The 23,343-nt window shown below is 35.4% G+C and overlaps 1 protein-coding gene across 2 annotated transcripts in view; it reads left to right on the top strand.

The window, feature by feature from the left end:
• Positions 1–23,343, top strand: part of Tp53bp1 (tumor protein p53 binding protein 1) — an 80,384-nt gene that overhangs the window by 2,452 nt on the left and 54,589 nt on the right. Inside the window, exons 5-10 of one of the 2 annotated variants that reach the window (XM_071608178.1) lie at positions 11,864–11,988; positions 14,925–15,083; positions 16,231–16,354; positions 18,153–18,319; positions 19,753–19,879; positions 20,606–20,700. In XM_071608178.1, the coding sequence (XP_071464279.1) occupies positions 11,864–11,988; positions 14,925–15,083; positions 16,231–16,354; positions 18,153–18,319; positions 19,753–19,879; positions 20,606–20,700 (797 nt within the window). Of the gene's footprint in view, positions 1–11,863; positions 11,989–14,924; positions 15,084–16,227; positions 16,355–18,152; positions 18,320–19,752; positions 19,880–20,605; positions 20,701–23,343 lie in introns of both variants that reach the window. The other variant, XM_027926026.2, reaches the window with a different exon arrangement.

Genomic DNA, 23,343 nt, shown 5'->3' with positions numbered 1-23,343 from the left:
TATTTCTTCCATTATATACTAGGAGAAACTGATGGGTGAAGAAGTTAAATAACTTTCTTTAGAATACATTGATAGCAGGTGACAGAGCTAGGCTTTGAATCTGTTCCTTTTGATTCAAATGCTTTTTCCTTTTTAACTGTTCAGTGCTTCTTAGTCTTCTGTCCCAATTCTCTTAAGGTTGAAGAAGAGCCCAGACAACTCTAGGAATCTTGAGGTGTCAGGGTAGAAACAGGACATAGTAAGAGTAAAGTATTGGCTTGAGATGATTGAAGACTTGTTTTAATTTTTTAAAAATAACTTTTATTTGTTTCATTCACTTATTTATTTATTTTTTTATATGGTGCTGAGGATCAAATCCAGTGCCTCACATTTGCTGGGCACAACCCCAGCCTCAAGACTTGTTTTATCTTAAAAAAAAGTGCATTTTTTTCTGGTATATTTTATACTTTGTATTTGCACATAAATTTCTTCCATAGCGAGTAGAAATGAATGCTTTAGAAAAGTCTGCAAACTTGTGGGCTCATGGTTTTTATTAGACCCACACATGGTAAAATATGTTTGAATTAATTGGCAAAATTTAAAAATGGGGAAATTTGTTGTAAAACCTGGATTTCTGGTTTCTGGCTTTACTGGTCTTTATTGGCAACAATTGGTTGGAACTGTGACTAGTAGCTAACCTCCCCTAGATGAAGCGTGAGAGTGCAATGGTTTTCCGTAGTCCTACAAGTCAGTATTGAAGTTGGACACTGAGGATAGGTGTTTCTTTGTCATTTATCATAGTGCTTGTGCTTTTGTTTCTATACTCACCTGCTTTACTCATCTTTATTACCTTGCTTTGCTTTCTAGGCATTTAAGTTTATAGTATTTCTTTAGGAGTATATTCTAGGCTTATTTGTAAGGCTAAACACCCTTAGTCATGAAAAGGGGGAACCGGAAACATGCTACCTACATTTTGAAGGAAGAGGTATTGTTTGAGAAGTTCCATACTACTACAATTTCTTTTCTGCATCAATGTGTTATTGTTTCTCTATTAAAAAGATTGTGTTACTATATTCAATAATAATGTGCTGGCACTGTGGCATGTACTTTAAAGGGGTTTTGTTTTCAGAGATCTTATAATTTAATAGGGGAGACAGATTTAGACAAGTCATTATGTAAGTAGCTCTTCATTTACGATTGTAACCATTGTGAAGAGGAAAAAAAACCTAATATGGGGAATAAGGGAACACCTTTTTTGGGGAATGCAATCTAAACAGTAAACATGAATTTGCTGGGAATAGTTGAAGGGCTAAGGAAAAGCATGCAGTGTGAGAGCAGGAGCTTTCCAGACATGAACTACAATTGCAGAGGCTATGAAGCTGAAAGGAGTTTGAGGTTGATTCCAAAAGATTGAAAATTCTTTAAATCATGTATTAATGATGAATTTATCTTTATTTATTAAAGCAGATATTTTGGGAAGAAAGTCTACTTTGGGAAACTTTCTCTGTCATAAAATTCCAAAAAATTTATCTTACCTTATCTAATGTCCTAGTGATATAGCCTGACATACCTAAACAGGGAGTGTCCTAAAATATAATACAGAAGAAATATAGATATTTTTATTTTCCCATTAAACTGTTTTTTTTTTTTTTGTTTTTTTTTGTAGTACTAGGGATTGAACCTATGGGCACTCTACCACTGAGCTATATCCCCAGCCCTTTATTCTTTAATTTTTTAAAAAATATTTATTTTTTAGTTTTAGGTAGACACAACATCTTTATTTTTTATTTTATGTGGTGCTAAGGATCGAATCCAGTGTTTCATGTATGCTGGGCGAGCACTCTACCCCTGAGCCACAACCCCAGCCCAGCCCTTTATATTTTTTGAGATAGGATCATCTCAAATTGCCCAGACTGGCTTTAAACTTACCATCCTCCTACCTCAGATCCCCAAGTTGCTGGGAACACAGGTAAATGTTACCACGCTTGCCCATCAAACATTTTTAAAATTAAGATAATTTTAGATTGATATGCTATTATAAGAAACAATACAGGGATCCTGTATATACCTTGCCCAGTTTCCCCCAATGCTAACATTTTACAAAACTATAATACAGTATCACAACCATTTTTTCAACATTGATAAAATCTACAGAATTTATTCAGATTTCTTGTTTTATTTGTATTTGTGTACAGGTGTGTATATTGAGTTTTACACTGTTTAATTTTCTGTGTAGTAATGTATCTACCACTACAGTCAAGATAGTGAACGGTTCCCAATACACGAATATCTAGTGTTGCCCTCATAGACAAACCTATCTCTCTCTTCACTTAAACCCCTGGCAACCACTAATTCATTCTGCATTTATAAAATTTTATCATTTCAGAATGTTAGATACATACATAACTTTTTGGGATTGGCTTTTTTTTCCCCCAACAGCATAACTCCTGGGAGATCCACCCAAGTTTTGCCGATATCAGTAGTTTATTTCTTATTGCTGAGCAGTGGTATGGATATACCACTATTTGTTTAACCTTTTATTTATTGAAGTACATCTGGATTGTTTTCAGCTTTTGATTATTGTGATAAAATTACTATAAACATTTGTGTATAGGTTTTATATGAACTTAATTTTTCATTTCTTTGGGATAATGCCCAGGTTTTCAATTGCTTTGTTGTATGGTAATTGCGTCTTTAAGAAAATACTAGACTATTTTCAAGAGTTTTTGTATTGTTTTATAGTCCCACCAGCAATATATGAGTGATCCAATTTCTCATTATCCTTGCTAGAATTTTGTGTTTTTTTTTTTTTTTTTTTTTGGTGGAGGAGTGCTGGTGATTGAACGCAGACCTTTAACCATGCTAAGCATGTCCTCTACCACTGGGCTATATCCCCAACCTCTTCACTAATTTTTATTTTGGCCCCTGTGATAAGCGTACAATAATATCTCATTGCGGCTTTAATTTGTGTTTCCCTGTGGCAAATGATATTGAATATTTTATCAGGTTTTTATTTACTGTCTGTCGATCTCTTCAGGGATGCCTGTTCATATCTTTTGCCCATTTTCTAATTGGATTATTTTTCACAGTTGTGTTTGGAGAGTTCTTTATGTATTCTAGGTACTAGTCCTCTGTAGAATATGTGATTTGCTAGTTTTTTCTCCTACTCTGTATCTTTTCATCCTGTTCACAAAGTTTTTCACAGCAAGTTTTTAATTTTGATGAGCTATGTTAAATGTATGTGTGTATTTATTTATTTATTTTGTGATACTGGGGATTGAACATGGGAACTGTTAACACTGAGCTACATTTCTAGCCCTTTTAAATCAATTTTTTTTGGAGAACAGGGTCTTGCTAAGTTGCTGAGACTAGCTTACTTGTGATTGCTTACTTGTGATCTTCCTGTCTCAGCCTCTTGAGTAGCTGGGATTATAGGCATGCATCATTGTTCCTAGTTGCTAAATATTTTTGAATAGGATAATATAAATACTTATTTTATTTTTTTAAGTTTATAAACTGGATGTAGTGGCATATGCCTATAATCCCAGCTCCTCTAGCAGAGGCTAGAGGATTGCAAGTTTGAAGCCAGCCTCAGCAACTTAGTGAGATCCATTCTCAAAAATAAAAAAAAGTTAAAAGGACTATATCAGTGGCAAAGCACCCCTGGGTTCAATCTCTAGTGCCTCCCCCAATCCCCAAAAGCCTAAAAGTGAAAAACAGTTCTTCCCTGTCCTAGGTTCTCTTTTACAAAGGCAACACTTCATTTTTTGCTACTCTGAAAGATTGTCTTCCTAGATCTAATACTGTTGTAAAACTATAAATGTTTTTTTCTGTGTAAAGTAATAATATTGTACTGTCATCTCTTATTTTATCAGATTAGAACAAATGAATTCTGATAATAAGAGATGGGAGTTTAACTCATCAGTAACCCCCCCCATTTTTTTCCCTCCCAATTTTTTTTTTTTTAAAGAGAGAGAGAGATAGAGAGGATTTTTTAATATTTATTTTATTTTTCAGTTTTCGGTGGACACAGCATCTTTATTTTATTTTTATGTGGTGCTGAGGATCGAACCAGCGCCCCGCGCATGCCAGGCGAGCGTGTTACCGCTTGAGCCACATCCACAGCCCCTCTCCCAATTTTTGATAATAATTATTTTAGTTCTTCTGGCTCCTTTTATATTTCTAAGTAATTAAATTTTATTTTCTTTTTACATTATTTTTAGACAGTGAAGAAAAGTTTAACCTCAGTACTATTTTTTGTCTATACTCTGATTTATTTTAACCCTCTTCTATTTACTTAATTATTTTATAAATATTTTAATTGAGTATTTCCTACATGCCAAATGTTCTTGGGTTTTAGGGATACAAAAGGATCAGAAGAAATTAAAACCCTAGATCTTTTTTGGGGGGATGGTACTAGGCATTGAACTCAGGGGCACTCGACCACTGAGCATGTCCTCATCCCTATTTTGTATTTATTTAGAGACAAGGTCTCACTGAGTTATTTAGTGCCTCACTTTTGCTGAGGCTGGCTTTGAATTTGCGATCCTCCTGTCTTAGCCTCCCGTGCTGCTGGGATTACAGGTGTGCGCCACCACGCATGGCAAAACCCTAGATCTTAATGTGGCTTACATTCTTGTATGGAATGTAGTAATATATGAAGATTAAGTAAGTAAGTAAATAAATATATATGTGTGTGTATATATATATATATATATATATATATATAGAGAGAGAGAGAGAGAGAGAGAGGGAGGGAGACCATTTGATATTGATAAGGTCTGAAGAGAAAAGTAAAAGGTAAGGGAATAGGAAGGATTAAGGAGTTACAAGTTTAAACTGGGTGAATAGGGAATGCTTCTCTGATGAGACATTTGATTGAAAATCTAAAGTGAATAAGTGATCTCTGCTGTTACCTAAGTTAAGTACTGTCCATACATAGAGAATGGCACTTGCAAAGTATGGACATGACTGGAGTATTTGAGAAATTACTAGGAGGTTAATATGATAGGCGTGGATCAGACTAACAGAAATAGGAGAAGAGTTTTTTTTTTAAAGAGAAAAAAAAGGAGGACCAGTTTATGTAAGCTTTATGGGTTAACATGAGCAATTTGGCTTTTATTTTTGGTGAGATAGAAAGGCATTTAAGTGTTTTGAGCAGAGGAATGCCTGATCTTAGATTTTTGGGGCAGGATGTGGAGATTGAATCTAGGGGTACTCTACCACTGATTTATATTCCCAATCCATTTTATGTTTAATTTTGAGAAAAGATCTTGCTAAGTTGCTCAGGATCTCACTGAGATGATGTGGCTGTCTTTGAATTTTCAGTCCTTCTGCCTCAGCCTTCTGAGTTGCTGGAATTACAGATATGTGCCACAATGACTGGGTAGAATAAAGGGGAGACAAGGGCAGAGCCATAAAGACACTCCAGAAATTATTTTAGGAAACTACTGAAATAACTTAGGTAAAATATAACAATGGCTGGTTTAGGGTAGAAGAGAATGAAGAATAGTGATATTCTGAGATTTGAAAATAGGATTTAAAGATGGATCAGATTTGGAGTATAGAGACAGGAAGGAGGTAACAATAATTCTAGGGTTTTGGTTCAAGCAAGAAGAATAGTGTGGCTATTAATTGAGATGGAGGAATGCAGGAGGAATAGTTCAGTTTTAGACAGGTTAAAATTGAGCTATCTTTTGAGCATCCACCTGCCTGTACAAGTCTGAAGCTCAGGGGAAAGGTCTAGGCTGGAATTTCACATTGCAGAGTCTTTAAAAACAAACAAAAAAACCTTTATTTTATTTACTTATTTTTATGTGGTGTTGAGGATTGAACCCAGGGCCTCGAACGTGCTAGGCAAGCGCTCTACTGCTGAGCTACAACCCCAGCCCTCACATTGCAGAGTCTTAAGCATATCAAAACCAGGAGTCTGGATAAGGGGGCGAATATAGCTAAAGAAGAGGTCTAGGGACTCACTGAGCCCAACAGCATTTAGAGGTCAGGGACATGAGGAAGAACCAAGAGACTGAGAAGAATCAGATAAGTGGTTTTGTGCTGTCTTTTTAATTGCTTCTCTGGTACCTTTTGTCACATTTGCTCTGGGACTTTCCCCATATTTTGCAAGATCATGAATTTGGTCCTCCCAGTTGTATGGGAAATGTTATGTTTTATTTTATTTTAATTAATTAATTAATTAATTTTTGGTGCTATGGATTTAAAGTGTACTTTACCACTGACACATCCCCGTTCCCCACCTTTTTTTCCCCCAGTTTTGAGACCGGGTCTCCCTGTTGCTTAGGGCCTCACTAAGTTGCTGAGGCTGGCTTGGAACTTGTGATCCTCCTGCCTCAGCCTCCCTAGTTTTGGGATCACAAACATGCGCTACAATGCCTGGCTGTTTTTGTGAACATGTTTGCTTAGTCCTTTTTCTCTTCCTTGGATCATGGCCCCCAACTCTGCAAGTCTGTTTTCTCCTCTTTTATGTTAAAGTTAGGTTGAATGCTCTTTGTATGAATTACTACATGTAGAAAGTTGTAAGGAAGCAAAAAATGTCATCTCTAATCCTGCCACCCAGAGGCTAATTGCTGTAAACATTTTGGCATATTTGTTCTTTTTTTGTGCATTTAATTTACATAGTTGACATCACATGGAAAGTAAGTTTGTATGTAACATTTTTCCTGAGTTCTTACTTTAAAAGTTTAAAAAAAAATTTTTTTTTTAGTTATAGATTGACACAATACCTTCATTTATTTATTTTTTATAGTTGTAGATGGACAGCATGCCTTTCTTTTATTTATTTTTTTATTTTTATGTGGTGGCTGAGGATTGACTCCAGTGTTTCACATGTGCTAGGCAAGCATTTTACCACTGAGCTACAACTCAGCCCTATTTCAAAAGTTTAACTTACAGAAGAGATTAAAGAATATGCGTCTGTTCTGTGTATGTTCATGTGTGTGTACTTTTATGAAATACTGAATGGTTTGAATACTTTAACATTTGTCCCCTAAGAATAAATATCTTATATGATATGATCATAGTGTTATTATTATACCTTAGAAAATAATAACTACATATTATCAAATAATATAGTTCATATTCATATTTTCCCAATTGTGTCAAAGATGTCTCCCATATTGGTTTTTTTTTTTGTTGTTGTTGTTTGTTTGGTTCCAGGGATTGAACTGGGGGCACTTAACTACTGAGCCACATCCCCAGTCCTATTTTGTATTTTATTTAGAGACAGGGTCTCAGTGAGTTGCTTAGCGCCTTACAATTGCTGAGGCTGGCTTTGAACTTGAGATCCTTCTATCTCAGCCTCCTGAGCCACTGGGATTACAGGCATGTGTCACCATGCCTGGCCCATATATATATATATTTGTTATTGTAGATGGACAGCATGCCTTTATTTTGTTTATGTTTATGTGGCGCTAATGATTGAATCTAATGCCTTACGTGTGCTAGGCAAGTGCTCTGTCACTGAGCCTACAGCCCCAACCCTCTACCATATTGTGTTTGTTTTTAGAATTAAAACATTTTGTTTTGTCATAAGAAGCTTTATGAACTAATATCAGGTAATGGTATTAATTAATGTGCTAGGCAAGCATTTTACCACTGAGCTACAACTCAGCCCTATTTCAAAAGTTTAACTTAATGAAAAGTAATACTTAAAGTCATGACAGAGAAGATTGTACAAGTATGAACATTACAGTATTAGGGAAAATGAGTAGGGTTTCATACAATTGACAGAGGTGAAGAAGCCAGTGTTGTTGAATTAGTACTTAATTCTTTAGAATATGCATGCCCTGACAATACAGAATACCTTGATCAATGTTTACCATTTGTTTTATCTTTTTAGTACAGTGGAAAAAATGTGGCATTATTCCTTCATATTGGTTGTACATGGGGGATTGTTAACACCCAAGTGATAACAATCAATTAAAATATTGTTTAATCCTGCAAGACTGTTATAGCATTTTAAATAACCTGCTTACTTTCCAGAATACTTACAGGTAATTTCACATTAGTGAAATTTAATTTCACATTAGAGCAAATTTGAAGCCCACCTGAAAGAATAAAGGAAGTTCAGTAGCCATAAAGCTAAGTATGAAATAGAAAAACCCCATGGTAAGTTTTAAACAGCAGCTCGGTATAAATTTCCAATACAGTAAGACTGGGAATGAAGAGTTTTTGTCCAAAAGGAATATTCCAGTGAACTTTTGAACTTTGAATAAAGAAATTTCTAGAAAAACTGAAGACTAAAGAGTAAAAAAAAACTGAAGAAGTAAGAGTCTTCCAGCAAAATTGAAATTTAATTTTCCAGTTTTCCTTCTCCCAAAAAACTCCAAAAGATACCTTTGGTAGGCATAGATTTTTAAATTTTCATATTTAGAATTAGCACGGCAGCAGCAAATAATTATACCAGTATTACTCAGGATTGATAGTTTTTATTTATAGAATTAATTCCTGGTTTGTCATAAAAGGCTTGTAGAAATGACAAAGTTTTACTATGACAAACTAATTTGTAGAAATGACAAAGTTTTACTATGACAAACTAATTTATCTACAGTCTGAAAGATCTGGAAGTTCTGCTGGCATTAGTATCATTTACAGTGGCAGAAGTAATTAAGTAACTGCTGAAATAACATTAATCAAGCTTAAATTTCCACTGAGAACATTTTATAGTCAGAGAGTAATGTTAACAATATCTATACAGAAAGGAAACAGATATTATGATTTCAGAGATCAGAGTCTTAAGTTATAAGATGATTTCAGATTTTCTAAGTTTAGTTGATAAAATGGTTTGATGGTCTAGACTCACAGAACAGAAAACAGATAAATCCACATCACTCCACCCCTTGGTAAACAAAGAATTGTTTATCCTTTTCCTTGTATTATTGCAAATATTGATGCCAAATACCCTCAGCTACCAAATTAAGATACACTGAATGATGTATATATGAGAAGTTATGATTAAAGTTTTAAGTTCAAAGTCAAGAAATAGACTGTTTTTTAAAAAACATGGTAAGGAGAAAGAAAATATCTATGTTGAACTAAGAAATACTTAAGCAAGGTTACAAATGACTAATAACTAAGAACAATAATCTTTTTCAGTATCTATTTTTTTTCCTTTGCAAAAAAAGCCATTTACAGTTCAACAAGTTAATTTTTATAAATGCTAGGCATATATTTGTGCCAACCCATTTTAGTATGAGCAATTAAGTTTTAACTTTATTTTATTTATTTTTTTGGACCCCGTATCCAGTCTTGTTTCACACATTGCATTTGATTGTTTCAAACATTGTTAATGTTGGCCCAATATTTCATTTTATAGATTATGGAATTATTTAGTCATTTTGCTAATGCTAAACTTAACAGGTTGTTTCCTAATAACAGTAAACTTTTAGAAGTTAGTTTACATAAGGATCTTTCCACATTTCAAATTATTTCTTAAAATTGAAATGTTTGAAATTAAATTACTGCTATGAACATATTTCCAAGTTGTTCTCCAGAAAGGATCCCTTTATTTTTAAATGTTTTATTATTTTTTGGTACTGGGGATTGAACCCAGGGATACTTAACCACTGAGCCACATTGCCAGTTCTTTTAATATTTTATTTAGAAACAGGGTTTTGCTGAGTTGCTTGGGGTCTTGCTAAGTTGCTTTGAATTGTCGATCCTCCTGCCTAAGCTCCCAAATCACTGGGATTACAGACTTTATCACTGCACCTGGCTGTTCTTAAATTTTGAAAAAAAATTATTTTTGCAATACTGGGGATTGAACCCATGGAACACTCTTAATTACTGAACTGCATCCCTACCCTTTTTATTTTTTACTTTGAGACAGGGTCTCACTAAGTTGCTTAGGGCCTAAGTTGGTGAGGCTGACTTTGAACTTGTTATCCTCCTACTTCAGCCTTCCAAGCCACTGGAATTACAGGTGTGTGCCACCGTGCCCATATACTCTGTTTTTATATAAACAATATGATTATGTGTATCTTACCTTAGTTTGGGTGGCACTGAGTAGTAGAATGGTATTTAAAATGTTTTTTTTCTGATTTGTTTGGTAAGATTGGTTTCTTTGATTCTTTTATGTGTGTAAAGGTACTTATTATTTATTTATTTTTTTCAATGAGTTGACTGCTGTCATTTATTGGGAATCTTTGTATGAATTCTTTTTTTTTTAATTTAAAAAATGAAATTTATTACAGTAATTGAATTATAATTAAAGAAGAAACCAGGCCCAAATGGCTTCAACAAAGGAAAAAATAACTCAGTCTTCACAAAAGGAAAGAACAAAACTCATCTACAAAAACTCTTCCATAAAATAGAAAAAATGGGCAGATTCTACCAATTAATTTTGAGAACAACCTAACATTTATACTAACCTGACAGTTATAATAAAGAAAATTATAGGTCACTATCACTTATTTTTTTAAATTTGAAATCATGCAGACTGTTTCCTGTATGATTTATTGCATTAGAAATCAATCACCTTAAGATATGTAGAACCCCATCCCCATGTCTCAACTACTTCAAAATTAAACAGCATATTTATAAATATCTCACAGGTCAAAGAAGAAAGCACAAGAAAAGTAAATAAAAAGTGGGCTTTTGTGGTACTGATGACTGAACTGAGGGGTGCTCACCCACTGAGCCATTTTTTATATTTTGTTTAGAGACAGGGTCTCACTGAGTTGCTAAGTGCCTCACTAAGTTGTTGATCTTTGAACTCATGATCCTTCTACATCAGCCTCCCAAGCCGCTGGGATTATAGGCATGCCCATTGCGCCCAGCCTAAAAAAGTGTTTTGAATTAAGTGATAACAAAAGCTTAAAATATCAGAATTTCTGGGATGAAACAGTACTCAGATAAACACAATTTAAAGTACTTGTATCAGAAAGAAGTTAGATTAACAATCAGATTACTTTCAAATTAGATAGTAGGGAGGAAAAAATAAGAGTAAGAGCAGAAACATGAAATAGAAAAGAAGTAATACAGCTAAAAGTTGATAAAAATCTAAAAAGTCTAATCAGGAAAAAACACAAAAATTAATTCTTTATGTTTTATGTAATTTAATATTTTATTATATTTGTTGCAGGTATTTTCCTAATTTAGTGTTTTAGTTCTATCATGTTTTTTGATTGTTGTTAACTTCTTTTAAATACATAGTTTTCTTTTATATTTTGTTGTCTATGAACCTTTACTTATTTTTATGGGTGTTGAGAATCAAACCCAATGCCTCACACACGTGCAAGGCAAGTGCTCTACCACTGAGCTACAACCCCAGCCCCCTACATAGATTTTTTTTTTTAATATTATATTTTTTTAGGTGTAGATGGACACAACACAATGCCTTTATTTTTTATGTGGTGCTGAGGATCGAACCTGGGTCCCGCCTGTGCCAGGCAAGCGCTCTACCACTGAGCCACAATCCCAGCCCCCTACATAGATGTTTTAACTTGCATTTTATTTGGACTTTCCAGTTCTATGTATCCTAAGGTTTTTTACTATTTTTGTGAACTTTGTCCAATTTAATAGCTGTGTTTTTTGACTTCCTTCCTGCTTATCCATATACATCTTTTCTTATTGCTTATCAGTAATTCTTCTGAATACAAGATTTTTAAAAAATCACTGCTTGTAAATAAAGTTTTTTTACCTTAATTCTGCTTTATTTTTGTGTAACTTGATTCAGTGCAGTATATTAAAAGTTGTTGACTTTTTGGGTACTTTCTTAGGTAGGAGGACCAGAGGGGTGAGATATTTTACATTTTCGAATTTGGGGAAGAGGTATTTGATATATGTAGGGAGTCATAGTAAAATTCAGGTGCTTTGAACAGTGGCCCAACCTATTTGGAACACATGATTTTGTCCTTCCTCTGTGTAGTGTTCTGGGAATGTCGGTGGAATCCACTCCTGATGGAGAAGAGAAGGAAGAGTTGGAAGAAAAGGAGAAAGAGGAGGTAGAAGAAGATATTTCAGAAGATACTACACACTCCTTTGCTGCTGAAGGTAGCTTATGCCTTCCTTTTTCAAGATAGTAGATTGTTTTATATTCCTTTAATGTGATAGTGTAGATGTCTCAATTTTGTTTATTTTATCAGGTTGTTTTTCTCATGATTAACTTAAGAGTCATTAAGAAATTTGCTCATAATTTACAATTATGAGCTTTATGAGCTCACTATTCCACAATTTAGATCGCTAACTTGGTGTTCTGGAGTTTATAGCTCTTTGGATAGTCCCCTTTCTGCATATTGACTCTTTCCTCCCCGCCCCCCCCCTTTTTTTTTTACCCTAGTGCTTGAGTTTGAAGCCAGTGGTGCTTTACCACTGAGCTCCATCCCCAGCCCTTTATATTTTTTATTTTGTTACAGGGTCTCACTAAGTTGCTGAGACTGGCCTCCAACTTGGTGATCCTCCTGTCTGAATCTCCCCAGTAACTGGGATTACAGGGGTGCACCACCATGCCCAACTTCTTCCTCCTTTTTTTTTTTTTTAAATAATCTTTTTAGTTGTAGATGGACACAGTATCTTTATTTGTTTATTTTTTTATGTGGTGCTGACCATTGAACCCAGTGCCTCACGCATGTGAGGCAAGCGCTCAACCACTGAGCTACAGCCCCAGCCCCTTCTTCCTCCCTTTGTATTCATTCGTTTTTGTATATGTTTAGCATCTGAATTGCTGTTTGTGTGGGTGTAGTTTATGGTACACCTTTAGAATATAGACATGGTCTACCATATTAGATGCTGTAATATTTTGTGGTACTCAAGTTTTTTCCTGCCATATATTTTTCCCCTTCATTTTTAATGCATTTACTCTTGATTTTTTGGTGTTGTTGTTGTTGTTATTTTTTTTCATGGTGCTGAGGATCAGACATGCCTCATGCATATTAAGCAAGCACTCTACCACTGAACTACATCCCCAGCATCTTTTTTTGGGTGTGGAGGGCGCCAGGGATTGAACTCGGGGACACTCAACCATTGAGTCACATCCCCAGCCCTTTTTTTTAAAATATTTTTTTTAGTTGTAGATGGACACAATACCTTTATTTTATTTGTTTGTTTATTTTTTTTAATGTGGTGCTAGGGATCAAACCCAGTTCATCATGCATGCTAGGCAAGTACTCTACCACTGAGCCACAATCCTGACCCCCCAGCCCTTTTTTGAATTTTATTTAGAGACAGGGTCTCACTGTTCCTGAGGCTGGTTTTGAACTCCTGATCCTCCTGCCTTAGCTTCCAGAGCTGCTGAGATTATAGTCATTTGCCACAGTGCCCAGCCCTAGCATCTTATTCTTGATTTTTTGGGAAAAATTTGGGGGCCAGGGCTTTGTGAAGGACTTAACATGACCCTCCCTTTTTTTTTTTTTTTTTTTGTACTGAGGATTGAATCCAGTGGTGCTTAACCACTGAGCCACATCCTCAGCCCTTTTTTAAATTTTGTTTAGATACAGGGTCTCACTGAGTTGCAAAGTGCCTCACTAAGTTGCTGAGGCTGGCTTTGAACTTGCCATCCTCCTGCCTCAGCCTCCTGAGCTGCTGGATTATAGGTGTGTGCCCCTGTGCCCGGCTTTTATTTTATTTTTTTAATTAGTTATATATAACAGTAGAATGCACTTTGATACGTTATATATAATAGAGTATAATTTCTCATTCTTCTGATTATACATGATGTAGAATCCCACTGGTTGTACAGTTATATATGTACCTAGGGTAATAATGTCTGATTCATTATACTATCCTTCCTACCCCTATTGGCTTCCCTCCCTTTACTATCCTCTACCTAATGTAAAGTAACTCTGTTCTTTCCTAGCCTCCCACCTAATTGTGAATTAGCATTTACATATCAGAAAAAACATTTGGTCTTTGTTTTTTGGGGATTGGCTTATTTCACTTAGCAGTATATTCTCTAGCCCTATCCATTTACTGGCAAATGCTATATTTCATTCTTCTTTAAGGCTGAGTAATATTCTATCTCACTCACACACACACACACACACACACACACACACACACACCACATTTTATTTTTTTATTTATCCATCTGTTGAAAGGCACCTAAGTTGGTTCCATAGTTTAGCTATTGTGAATTGAGCTGCTGTAAACATTGATGTGGCTGTACCACTGTAATATGCTGATTTTAAGTCCTTTGGGTATAAACTGAGAAGTGAGATAGCTGAGTCAAACAATAGTTCCATTCCAAGTGTTCTGAGGAATCTCCATATTGCTTTCCATAATAGTTACACCAATTTGCATTTCCACCAGCAACTTTTCCCCTACATCCTTGCCAACATTTATTGATTGTATTCTTGATAATTGCCATCTGACTGGAGTGAGATGAAATCTTAGAGTGTTTTTGATTTGCATTTCTCTAATTGCTAGAGATGTTGAACATTTTTTCTTAAATTTGTTGATTAATTGCATTTCTTCTTCTGTGAATTGTCTTTTGAGTTCCTTAGCCCGTTTATTGATTGGGTTATTTATTCTTTTGGTGTTAAGTTTTTTGAGTTCTTTATATATCCTGTAGATTAATGCTCTATCTGAGGTGTATGTGGTAAGGATTTTCTCCTATTCTGTAGGCTCTCTGTTCACATAATCTTATTTCTTGGCTTTGGGAGTCTTGTTAAGGAAGGCAGTTCCTAAGCCAACATGGTGAAAATTTGGGCTTACCTTTTCTTCTGTTAAATTCAGGGTCTCTGGTCTAGTGCCTATGTCTTTGATCTACTTTAAGTTGATTTTTGTGCCGGGTGAGAGATAACAAAATTTCATTTTATTACATGTGGACTTCCAATTTTCCCAGCACCATTTATTGAATATTGAATAAGCTATCTTTTCTCCAGTGAATGTTTTTGGCACCTTTGAACATGACCCTCTTTTGCTAAGGGCCAGCACCTGCACATTGATAATGTTGTAGAATTGTAACTGATTTCTTGGAATTTTGTTCCTAGATCCTGCCTCATCACAGTTGGGCTTTGAGGTTCTGGAACTCTCCCAGAGCCAGGATGTTGAAGAACGTACTATTCCATATGAAGCGGATAAGGAGCAGCTACATTCAGTAACCACCAACTCTGGTTATACCAGGCAATCTGAAACAGATGCAGATACTGGTATGAAATATGTTTTCTCATTTTTGGATTTTTTTTTTTAAAGTGTTTTCCTCCCTTGCTAAAGCTAGTCATTGTTTTCTTTGATAAGTTTTTTACCAAAATTAATATAACCTAATATAAGTGAGTTTGCAGAGTTGGCTGGTAAATATTTGTCAGTTGATGGCTTGCAGATTGAAGTTTCCTGTTAAGTAGGTAATTGATTACTTTTCTTTTTTTAGAATGGTGTGTGTTTGTGTGTATGTGTGTGTGCTTATTTATTTATTTGATACTGGGGCTTGGAATCAGGGATACTCTACCATTGAGTTACATTCCTAGTTCTTTGTATTTATTTTAATTAATTAATTTGTTATTTATTTTTGATACCAGAGATTGAACCCAGCCCTTTTTGTTTTGAGACAAGGTCTCCCTAAGTTGGCTTAGGATCTCACTAAGTAGCTAAGGCTGGCTTTGATCTTGTGATCCTCCTGCCTCTGCCTCCTGAGCAGCTGGGATTCCAGGCATGCACCACTGCGCCTGGCTATTCTTTTTAAGACAGGGTCTTGCTAAGTGGTGGGTAAGTGGCTGAGGTTAGCCTCAAACTTGTGATCCTCTTGCCTTGACATCCTGAGTTGCTGGGATTATAGGCATATACCACCTTGCTTGGCTTGTATATATTGTTAAACTGGATTTATTTCTGTTGAAGTATTTGCCTTCTAAAAATCATTTAGGTGGCTGGGTAGTTGGCACACGTCTGTAATCCCAGCGACTTGAGAGGTTGAGGCAGGAGGATCGTGAGTTCAAAGCCAGCCTCAGCAACTTGGCGAGGCCCTAAGTAACTCAGCAAGACCCTGTCTTAAAAAGAAATGCCAGGTGCTATATTAAAAAAAAAAAAGTGAGTGGAGGGCTAGGGATGTGGCTCAGTAGTTAAGTGCTCCTAGGTTCAATCCTTGGTACCCCATCCAAAAAAAAAAAAAAAAGTCATTTAGGTGGACCAGTAATATAGCTCAGTTGTAGGGTTCTTGTTTAATGTGTGCTAAGTCCTGAGCATGATCCTCAGTACTGGAAAAAAAAAAAAAAAAAAAACACATTTAGGACTGCTTCTGGTACTTTGATAGATTAAATATTTCCTTCCTATCTTCTTCTTGTCTTCTTCTAAAACTTGAAGCAGTTAAGCATGAACAGTCCAGTGAAGATATCCCTATGGAAGAACAGCCCAGCAAAGACATCCCTGTAACACTAGAGCCCAGTAAAGGTATACATGCACTAGAAGAGCAAAATCTACCACCTACAAGGTAAATATATGTATGAAAAAAAATATATGTATGGGTTTTTGCCTTTGGATTATATTAACTTCATTTTGCCAAGTGAAAACATTTTTAGAAATTGTTGATATGTTTTTTGCCCTTTGAAATTGGTATATTTCTGTCCAGTAGAAACATTGATGATTCATAAATATTGGTCATTTTTGCAATATGTTTGTTCTTATCTTACTGTGGGCCTTTTAAAAGGTGATTTATTGCTGCTGTAACTATAAGCCTGACTCTATAATCTTTAGTTACTCTCCTCTGTAATCTTTGCCCAGAGTCTGTAGGAAGTCTTTTTAGCTTCTCTGGTGTTAGGCAGAATCACATGAATACAATGTTTGAAAACCTACTGTTTCTATACTTGAGCATCAAGATTTCTTTGGATCTTTAGGTATCCTGCATCTGGTAGTTTATGATATAGATATATATAGATTTCTATTAGTGTTTTAGCTTCTTAACTTGGTATGAATTTGAAGAGTGAAGATATGCCTCTGCTCTGTGATGATTATTTTATCCAAAACTTTGCCTCTGATTATTTTACCCAAAATTGCCCCTGATTTGTATGTGAAGTTTGGATATGACAGGAAAATTGAGATGCTTCCAGTTTGGGATGAGGATGCATAAGCATTCAGTTTTGTTTTGTTTTTTCCTTCAATAGGAACAGTGGGATTTCTTGGGTATGGTGGCCCATGCCAGTAGTTCAGGAGGCTGAGGTAGGAGGGTCTAGGGTTCAAAGCCATTCTCAGCAAAAGTGAGGTGCTAAGCAACTCAGTGAGACCCTGTCTCTAAATAAAATACAAAATAGGGCTGGGGATGTGGCTCAGTGGTTGAGTGCCCCTGAGTTCAATCCCTGGTACCCCCCACCAAAAAAAAGAAAGAAAGAAAAGAAACCCAGTAGGATTTGAGGTCCTAAACAAAGTTGAATATTAAGAGAAGTTGTCTTGGGCTGGGGATGTGGCTCAAGTGGTAGCATACTCACCTAGCATGCATGGGGCACTGGGTTCGATTCTCAGCATCACATAAAGACAAAATAAAGATATTGTGTCCACCTCAAGCTGAAAAAACACAAATATTAAAAAAAAAAAAAAAACAAGGAGAAGTTGTCTTTCTAATGTAAAATGCTTAACTTAACAGTGGCAAACTTTTTAGATTTTTTCTTTAAGAAAACTAGAACAAAATCCACAATCTGCAAAATAAACCATGTAAGAAATTCTTCCAGCTAGTATTTCTTCCTGAATAGGTGAAACCTCTGGGAAGGGGCTGAAAATGAGTTTCTTAAATGTGTGAGTATTGTCATTGTGAAGAGCTCTTGGTTTGATCATGGGTTGATTAGATCAAATGGAAAAGATCAGCTGAAAATAATAGGTGTGTGGCAGTAGTGCAGAAGATAGTTCACATATAAGTACTTTTCTGGGAAGGTCATCATTTGATTGCTTCCCTTAGTGGCTTTGTGTTCTGGATCAGAATTCTTTATATAGGTCTGGATAACAGCTCATGTGACAAAAATTCCCAGATCACTTATCAGAAATTTTGGAAAGTTCAAAGTACAGGGTGAGCAGAATTGAAAAGAGGTGTTGCTGTGTGAGAGACTGAGGCAGGCTTTGAAATGGGCTGAGGCCTTTGCAAAGTAACTTAATTCACTTTCAGTAGGCAATTACATAGATTACAACCTTCTGCTATTCTTGAAATCATTGATGAAAATCACAAAACAAGTAAAGTTTTTTAGTTAAAAGATCAAAGCAATTGAACTTAGAATCCTTTTCTCCTGATGCTATGAATTTTCTAGGTCAGAAGACATGTCTTTTAGTCCCAAAGTGTCTCTTCCTGCTGTGGAAACAAAAGAACAAATGTGTGCTCAAGAACTTCTGGAAGGTGGACTGCAGGTTCAGAAGTCACCAGAGCCTGAGGTTTTGTCAACCCAGGAAGACTTGTTTGACCATAGCAATAAAACAGGTACATAGGATGATCAGTTATTATAACTCCTTTTCTCCTCTTATTTCTGAGGTTGCTGTTTTAAGGTAGAAAGCACTTTAATAGTTATGCTGACATGTTTGTGAAATGTAATGAAAATATGTTTCTAGCCTATTAGTGAGAAGGGCTTCTGGGGAATGATTGCTATTTGACATTTTAATATAAGTTTCTCTCTTTGGAGATATTGAAGAATAATAGCTAATAAAATATATTCGATAATATGGACAGAGTAGCCTTTTTTTTTCCTGTTACCATGTTTACTAATGCCTCAAGTCCTAAATATTTTAAGTCAGGTTTTTCATGTTCACTTTGTTTATTAGTTCACCTGCCACAAAAAGTAAGTTAAAAATCTAGCAGAAAGGACATAAAACAGAAGACTACAGTGGTATTTGCTTCATACTTTTGTATTCTCCCACCCTCCCCATTTCACAACTTCAGGGAGCATGAAAGCATTAGTAATAACCCTCAAAACATAACTTGTTGCTAGGTGTAGTGGAGCATGCCTGTAATCCAGCAGGAGGATCTCAAGTTCAAGACCAACCTGGATAACTTAGACCCTATCTCAAAATAAAAAGTGGAAAGGGCTGGAAATGTGGCTCAGTGGTAGAGCACCTTGGGTTCAATCCCCAGTACTGCAAAAAAAAAAAAAAAAAAGAAAGAAAGAAAAATATTGTATTGATTAAGGAGATAAGGAAATAAGGCTGTATTCTTTTACTATTTTGTGAGATAGATTTAGAAGGTCACCAAGAAGCCTTCACTGAAGCTACAGGTTGTTTTTAAGACATTTATTTTTACTTAGGATTAATAAAGTTGACATTCCATTTGTTGCTAAGGAGAAGAATCCAATAGGAAACTTCATGATACATGTCAGTGATGGCTGCTTATATATTCTTTTATTAATGCATTATCATTTTTCGTCTCCTTTGAGGAGGCCCAAGTTCTAATTATGAAAATTGCTGCATTCGTATCATCAGGTGTCATGCGCTTTGTTTTGACTTCTCCCATCTGCATCATGGCATGAGCTTTACTACATCTTAGGTAGACCTTGGAATAAAAGGCTCGCTTGCTGTTTTATAATAGAAGCATCACAAGGAAGAAGAGCAGCCAAGCAGAGGTATAAGGATTCTTTTCCTCTCCAAGCTTAGATTATGACAGAAAGGACTAAGGAACGCTTTTCATCAATTCTTTATTTTAAAAACCCATAATTTTTGGGGGGTTGATGTTCACAGAAGATTTGTGTTGTATTGACAGTCCATTAATTATATACAATTAGAAAAGAATTTCTGCCCTCTTAAAACATGGTTGAAAATATGGATGTTACTGTTTTTGCAGTACTGAGGTGTTTTTTTTTTTTGACAACTCTGTAATGGCAGTCTGAGAAATGAATGCAACCAGAATTTCTGTTTTTCCAATAGCTTCTGATGGTTGCTCCACTCCTTCAAAGGAGGAAGGTGGGTGTTCTCTGACTTCCACACCTGCTACCACTCTACACCTCCTTCAGCTCTCTGGTCAGAGGTCTCTTGTTCAGGAGAGTCTTTCCACGTAAGTAAGCCTGTAATATCTTGGGCCAAAGCAACATGTCCCTGAGGGTCATAGGCTGTTTTTGAAAGAGTTAAAGTTGCCTGCTAGCTCAAAATTCTTCTTAGAACCAAAAGAATCTGGGCTTTAGAGTTTTGGGAAGGAGAACTTAGTGGCACTATTGAGGGAAAATAGATCTGGCTTTCCAATGGAGGCTTTATTATAGCCCAAAATTTTCACTATGAAAGAAAATGTTACATATTCAAAACAAGCTTTCTGCTCCTCCATTTTACTAACAGTTTTTCCCATATAACAGTATAGAGTGGAGAATAGGTTGTTATAGTTGACAATTAAATGTATTTTTTCATCTCTGTAGGTAGAGCAAAGAGGTTTGTTTTTTTTAATAAAATTTGCATAGTCTTCCTATTATGCAAAAAATGGAGTAAAAAGATTTTTTTATCTGTAATCTACAAATGAATTATATTTTTAACGCTTATCATGTTTTTCAAAATCATGATGTTCTTGTGTCTGGTTTCCCATTTCGTTCTTACTCTTTAAAAAAAAAAATTCTTATATTAGAAATGTGTGGTGTGGGAAATAGTTATTCAGTGGTTCTTCCACTGGTCTCATATTGCTTTGTGGGGGAAATTCTATTATCTGAATGACTTAGATATTTTTTCTATTAAAAAGTAAAAACTTTGGGAACTGTGGTTATGGTTAAATAATCTGTGATTCTCTCTTTTTATAAAGGAATTCCTCAGATCTTGTTGCTCCTTCCCCCGATGCTTTCCGATCTACCCCTTTTATCGTTCCTAGCAGTCCCACGGAGCAAGAAGGGAGAAAAGGTGAGCTCTCTTCATCTGTCTGTTGATCTAAGATTAAAAGAGGGCTGATGATGTTGCCCACTGGTAGAGCCCTTTACTAGTATGCAAGAAGCCCTAGGTTCCATTCCCAGCACCAGGGGGCAAAAAAAAGCAGCATTGCATCTCTTCCTTCTTGCAAAATATTCTGTTCCTTTATACTTTAGGTCACTGTGCCCTACGCTATTCAGGAGGACTCCTGTCTCTCTTTCAGTTATATAGCCTAGTGTAAAGTGCTCTCCTCAGTTGCTTTTCTAGCATAAATTCTTCTTAGATTTTTGTAATACTGACTCAATTTTTACAAAGACCCTTAAGGAAAAAAAAAAATAATAGTTGGAAGTTGAACTCAAATTAATATGGTGAAGAACTGGATTTTGAATTTTTTTTTTTTTATTACTAATGGTCTGGTAGTCTCCAATAGCATGCTAATACATCATTCTGGTGAGAGAGGACCAATAATTCTTTCTTATACTCTTTATAAACTATTTTTTGCTATTATTAAAATAGTTTTATCCAGCGGTTGGCTAGGAGCAAGTGGAAAAATTTAAATTTATTCACATTCTGAATAATGTGAATAAATTTAAATTTTTTTGAGGACTTAGTGATTTTATATTACTTTATTCACATGAATACTTCTCTTTTCATTTGCCTGGTTTACCTTACTTATCTAAACTGCTCTTTTGCTCTGCCCTCATCTTCTATCCAATTATTTAATACATTTCTAAATTCTGCTGTTTCTACAAAGAAGTTTTTTCTAATTTATGATTTTCTTCTTTTCATTCTTTCAGGTATTAATAATATTATAATAGCATATATTTGTTGAGTACTTAGTATATGCTAGACACTGTTCTAGGTGCTTTTCTTTGGTTTTAGGTGTCTCTCTATGGTTTTTCTCATTGAATCCTTACAACAATCCTAAGAAGTAGGTATTTCTTTTACAGAAGAGGAAATGGAGGCACAGAGAGATTTCACACCTCATAAGAGGCAGGATTTGAACTTGGGCATTTGCCTCTAGAGCTTTTGCTCTTATCTGTCCTGTAATGTGCCTTATGTGGTATCCTGTTGTTTCTGCTTGAGTACTGTAAATTTACAATTTAATTGTTTTTCAAGGGTAATTTATCCATAATAAAAGTTAATTTTAGAGTTTCTTCTGCTAGCAAGTTTGTCTCTAGCTATTTTCTCTTAAAATTGAATTATCTAAATAGATTAATATGATTCTAACTATAATGTGATTAGTGACATCTTCAGTTAAAAATGGTAAATTCATTCTATTAAAAATTCTGTTAGGGCTGGGGATGTGGCTCAAGCAGTAAAGCGCTCACCTGGCATGCACTGGGTGCTGGGTTCGATCCTCAGCACCACATAAAAATAAAATAAAGATGTTGTGTCCACCGAAAACTGAAAAATAAATATTAAAAAAATTCTCTCTCTCTCTCTCTCTCTCCCCCTCCCCCCTCCCTCTCTCCCCTCTATCTAAATTCTGTTAATGCAAGTTAAGTTTGGTTAATTCTTAGAACAGTTTCCTCTGTCTTTAGTGCAAACATTGAAAATATATAAATGTCATTATATTAAAAATGCTGTCTTTGTGATCAATACTCATAGAAAGTTTGGAAAATGTATAGGAAAGTAATGAGAAAACAATAAAATCACCTGTGATACCACAATCCATATTGAATTACAATTATCATTTGGATATAGTCCTTTCAGAGTGTTTTCTCTTAAATATGAAAAAGCGTTTTTACAGGCATCATATTATATGTATGATTCGGTTTTCTTTTTTCCCTATGTAACATATTTTCCCTTGTGAGTTGTATTTTATTTTATATTTATTTATTAATTAAATTTTTTTTTTTTAGTTGTTAATGAACCTTTATTTATTTATTTATTTATATGTGGTGCTGAGAATCCAACCCAATGCCTCACACATGGCTAGGCAAGTGCTCTACCACTGAGCCACAACTATAGCCCATGTAAAGCATTTTTATATATAGTGCCTAAAATAGCAGGTCCTTAATGTGCCTTCTCAAGACAAGGTCAAAAGGTGCAATAAAAATACTTAGCACAGCTGTGGGTAGTGTATTAAAGGCTTGTGGCACCAGCTTCCAAATTAGCATTAGACCTGTATGCAAGATTGAGGCCAAACTAAACAGATACAGTAGGTGTTGGGAGTGTGGTTGCTAGTTACACAAATGTGGATTTTGTGTAAAACTAAATGGCATAGGAAGTTTTATGAGAGGTCTAGAGGAAGCCTAGTTGGGGTTAAGCTGTAAGGGGGAAAAGGCTGGCTCTAAGGAAGGTTCTGGTAGCCTACAGGTGGGTAGTATAGTATGAGAAAGCAGTGTTTTGTGTTTTGTGTGTGTGTTCCTTCCTGAGTAATTGGTGTTAGGTTTAGTGTCTTAGTTCTTTCATAAGTCAGTGCTGATTGATATTAGTAGGGTTTTTTTTCCTTCGTCTTTCTTTTAGCATCCACCCCTCTGCACTAAACAGTTGTTAATGCAAATATAATGAGTTAATAAATATGTAGATGTTTATTCAGAGTGCTGAACAAGTTCACTGCCTTATAAGGCCTGGGGCAGAATATGTGATGATTAAATTAAATGGCATGATCTGGGTATTCTTACACACACA

The sequence above is a fragment of the Marmota flaviventris genome, chromosome 2 (assembly GCF_047511675.1).
Source record: "Marmota flaviventris isolate mMarFla1 chromosome 2, mMarFla1.hap1, whole genome shotgun sequence".
Lineage (NCBI taxonomy): Eukaryota > Metazoa > Chordata > Mammalia > Rodentia > Sciuridae > Marmota > Marmota flaviventris.
The sequence above is the reverse complement of the archived record's forward strand: the minus strand, read 5'-3'. Positions and strand labels throughout refer to the sequence as shown.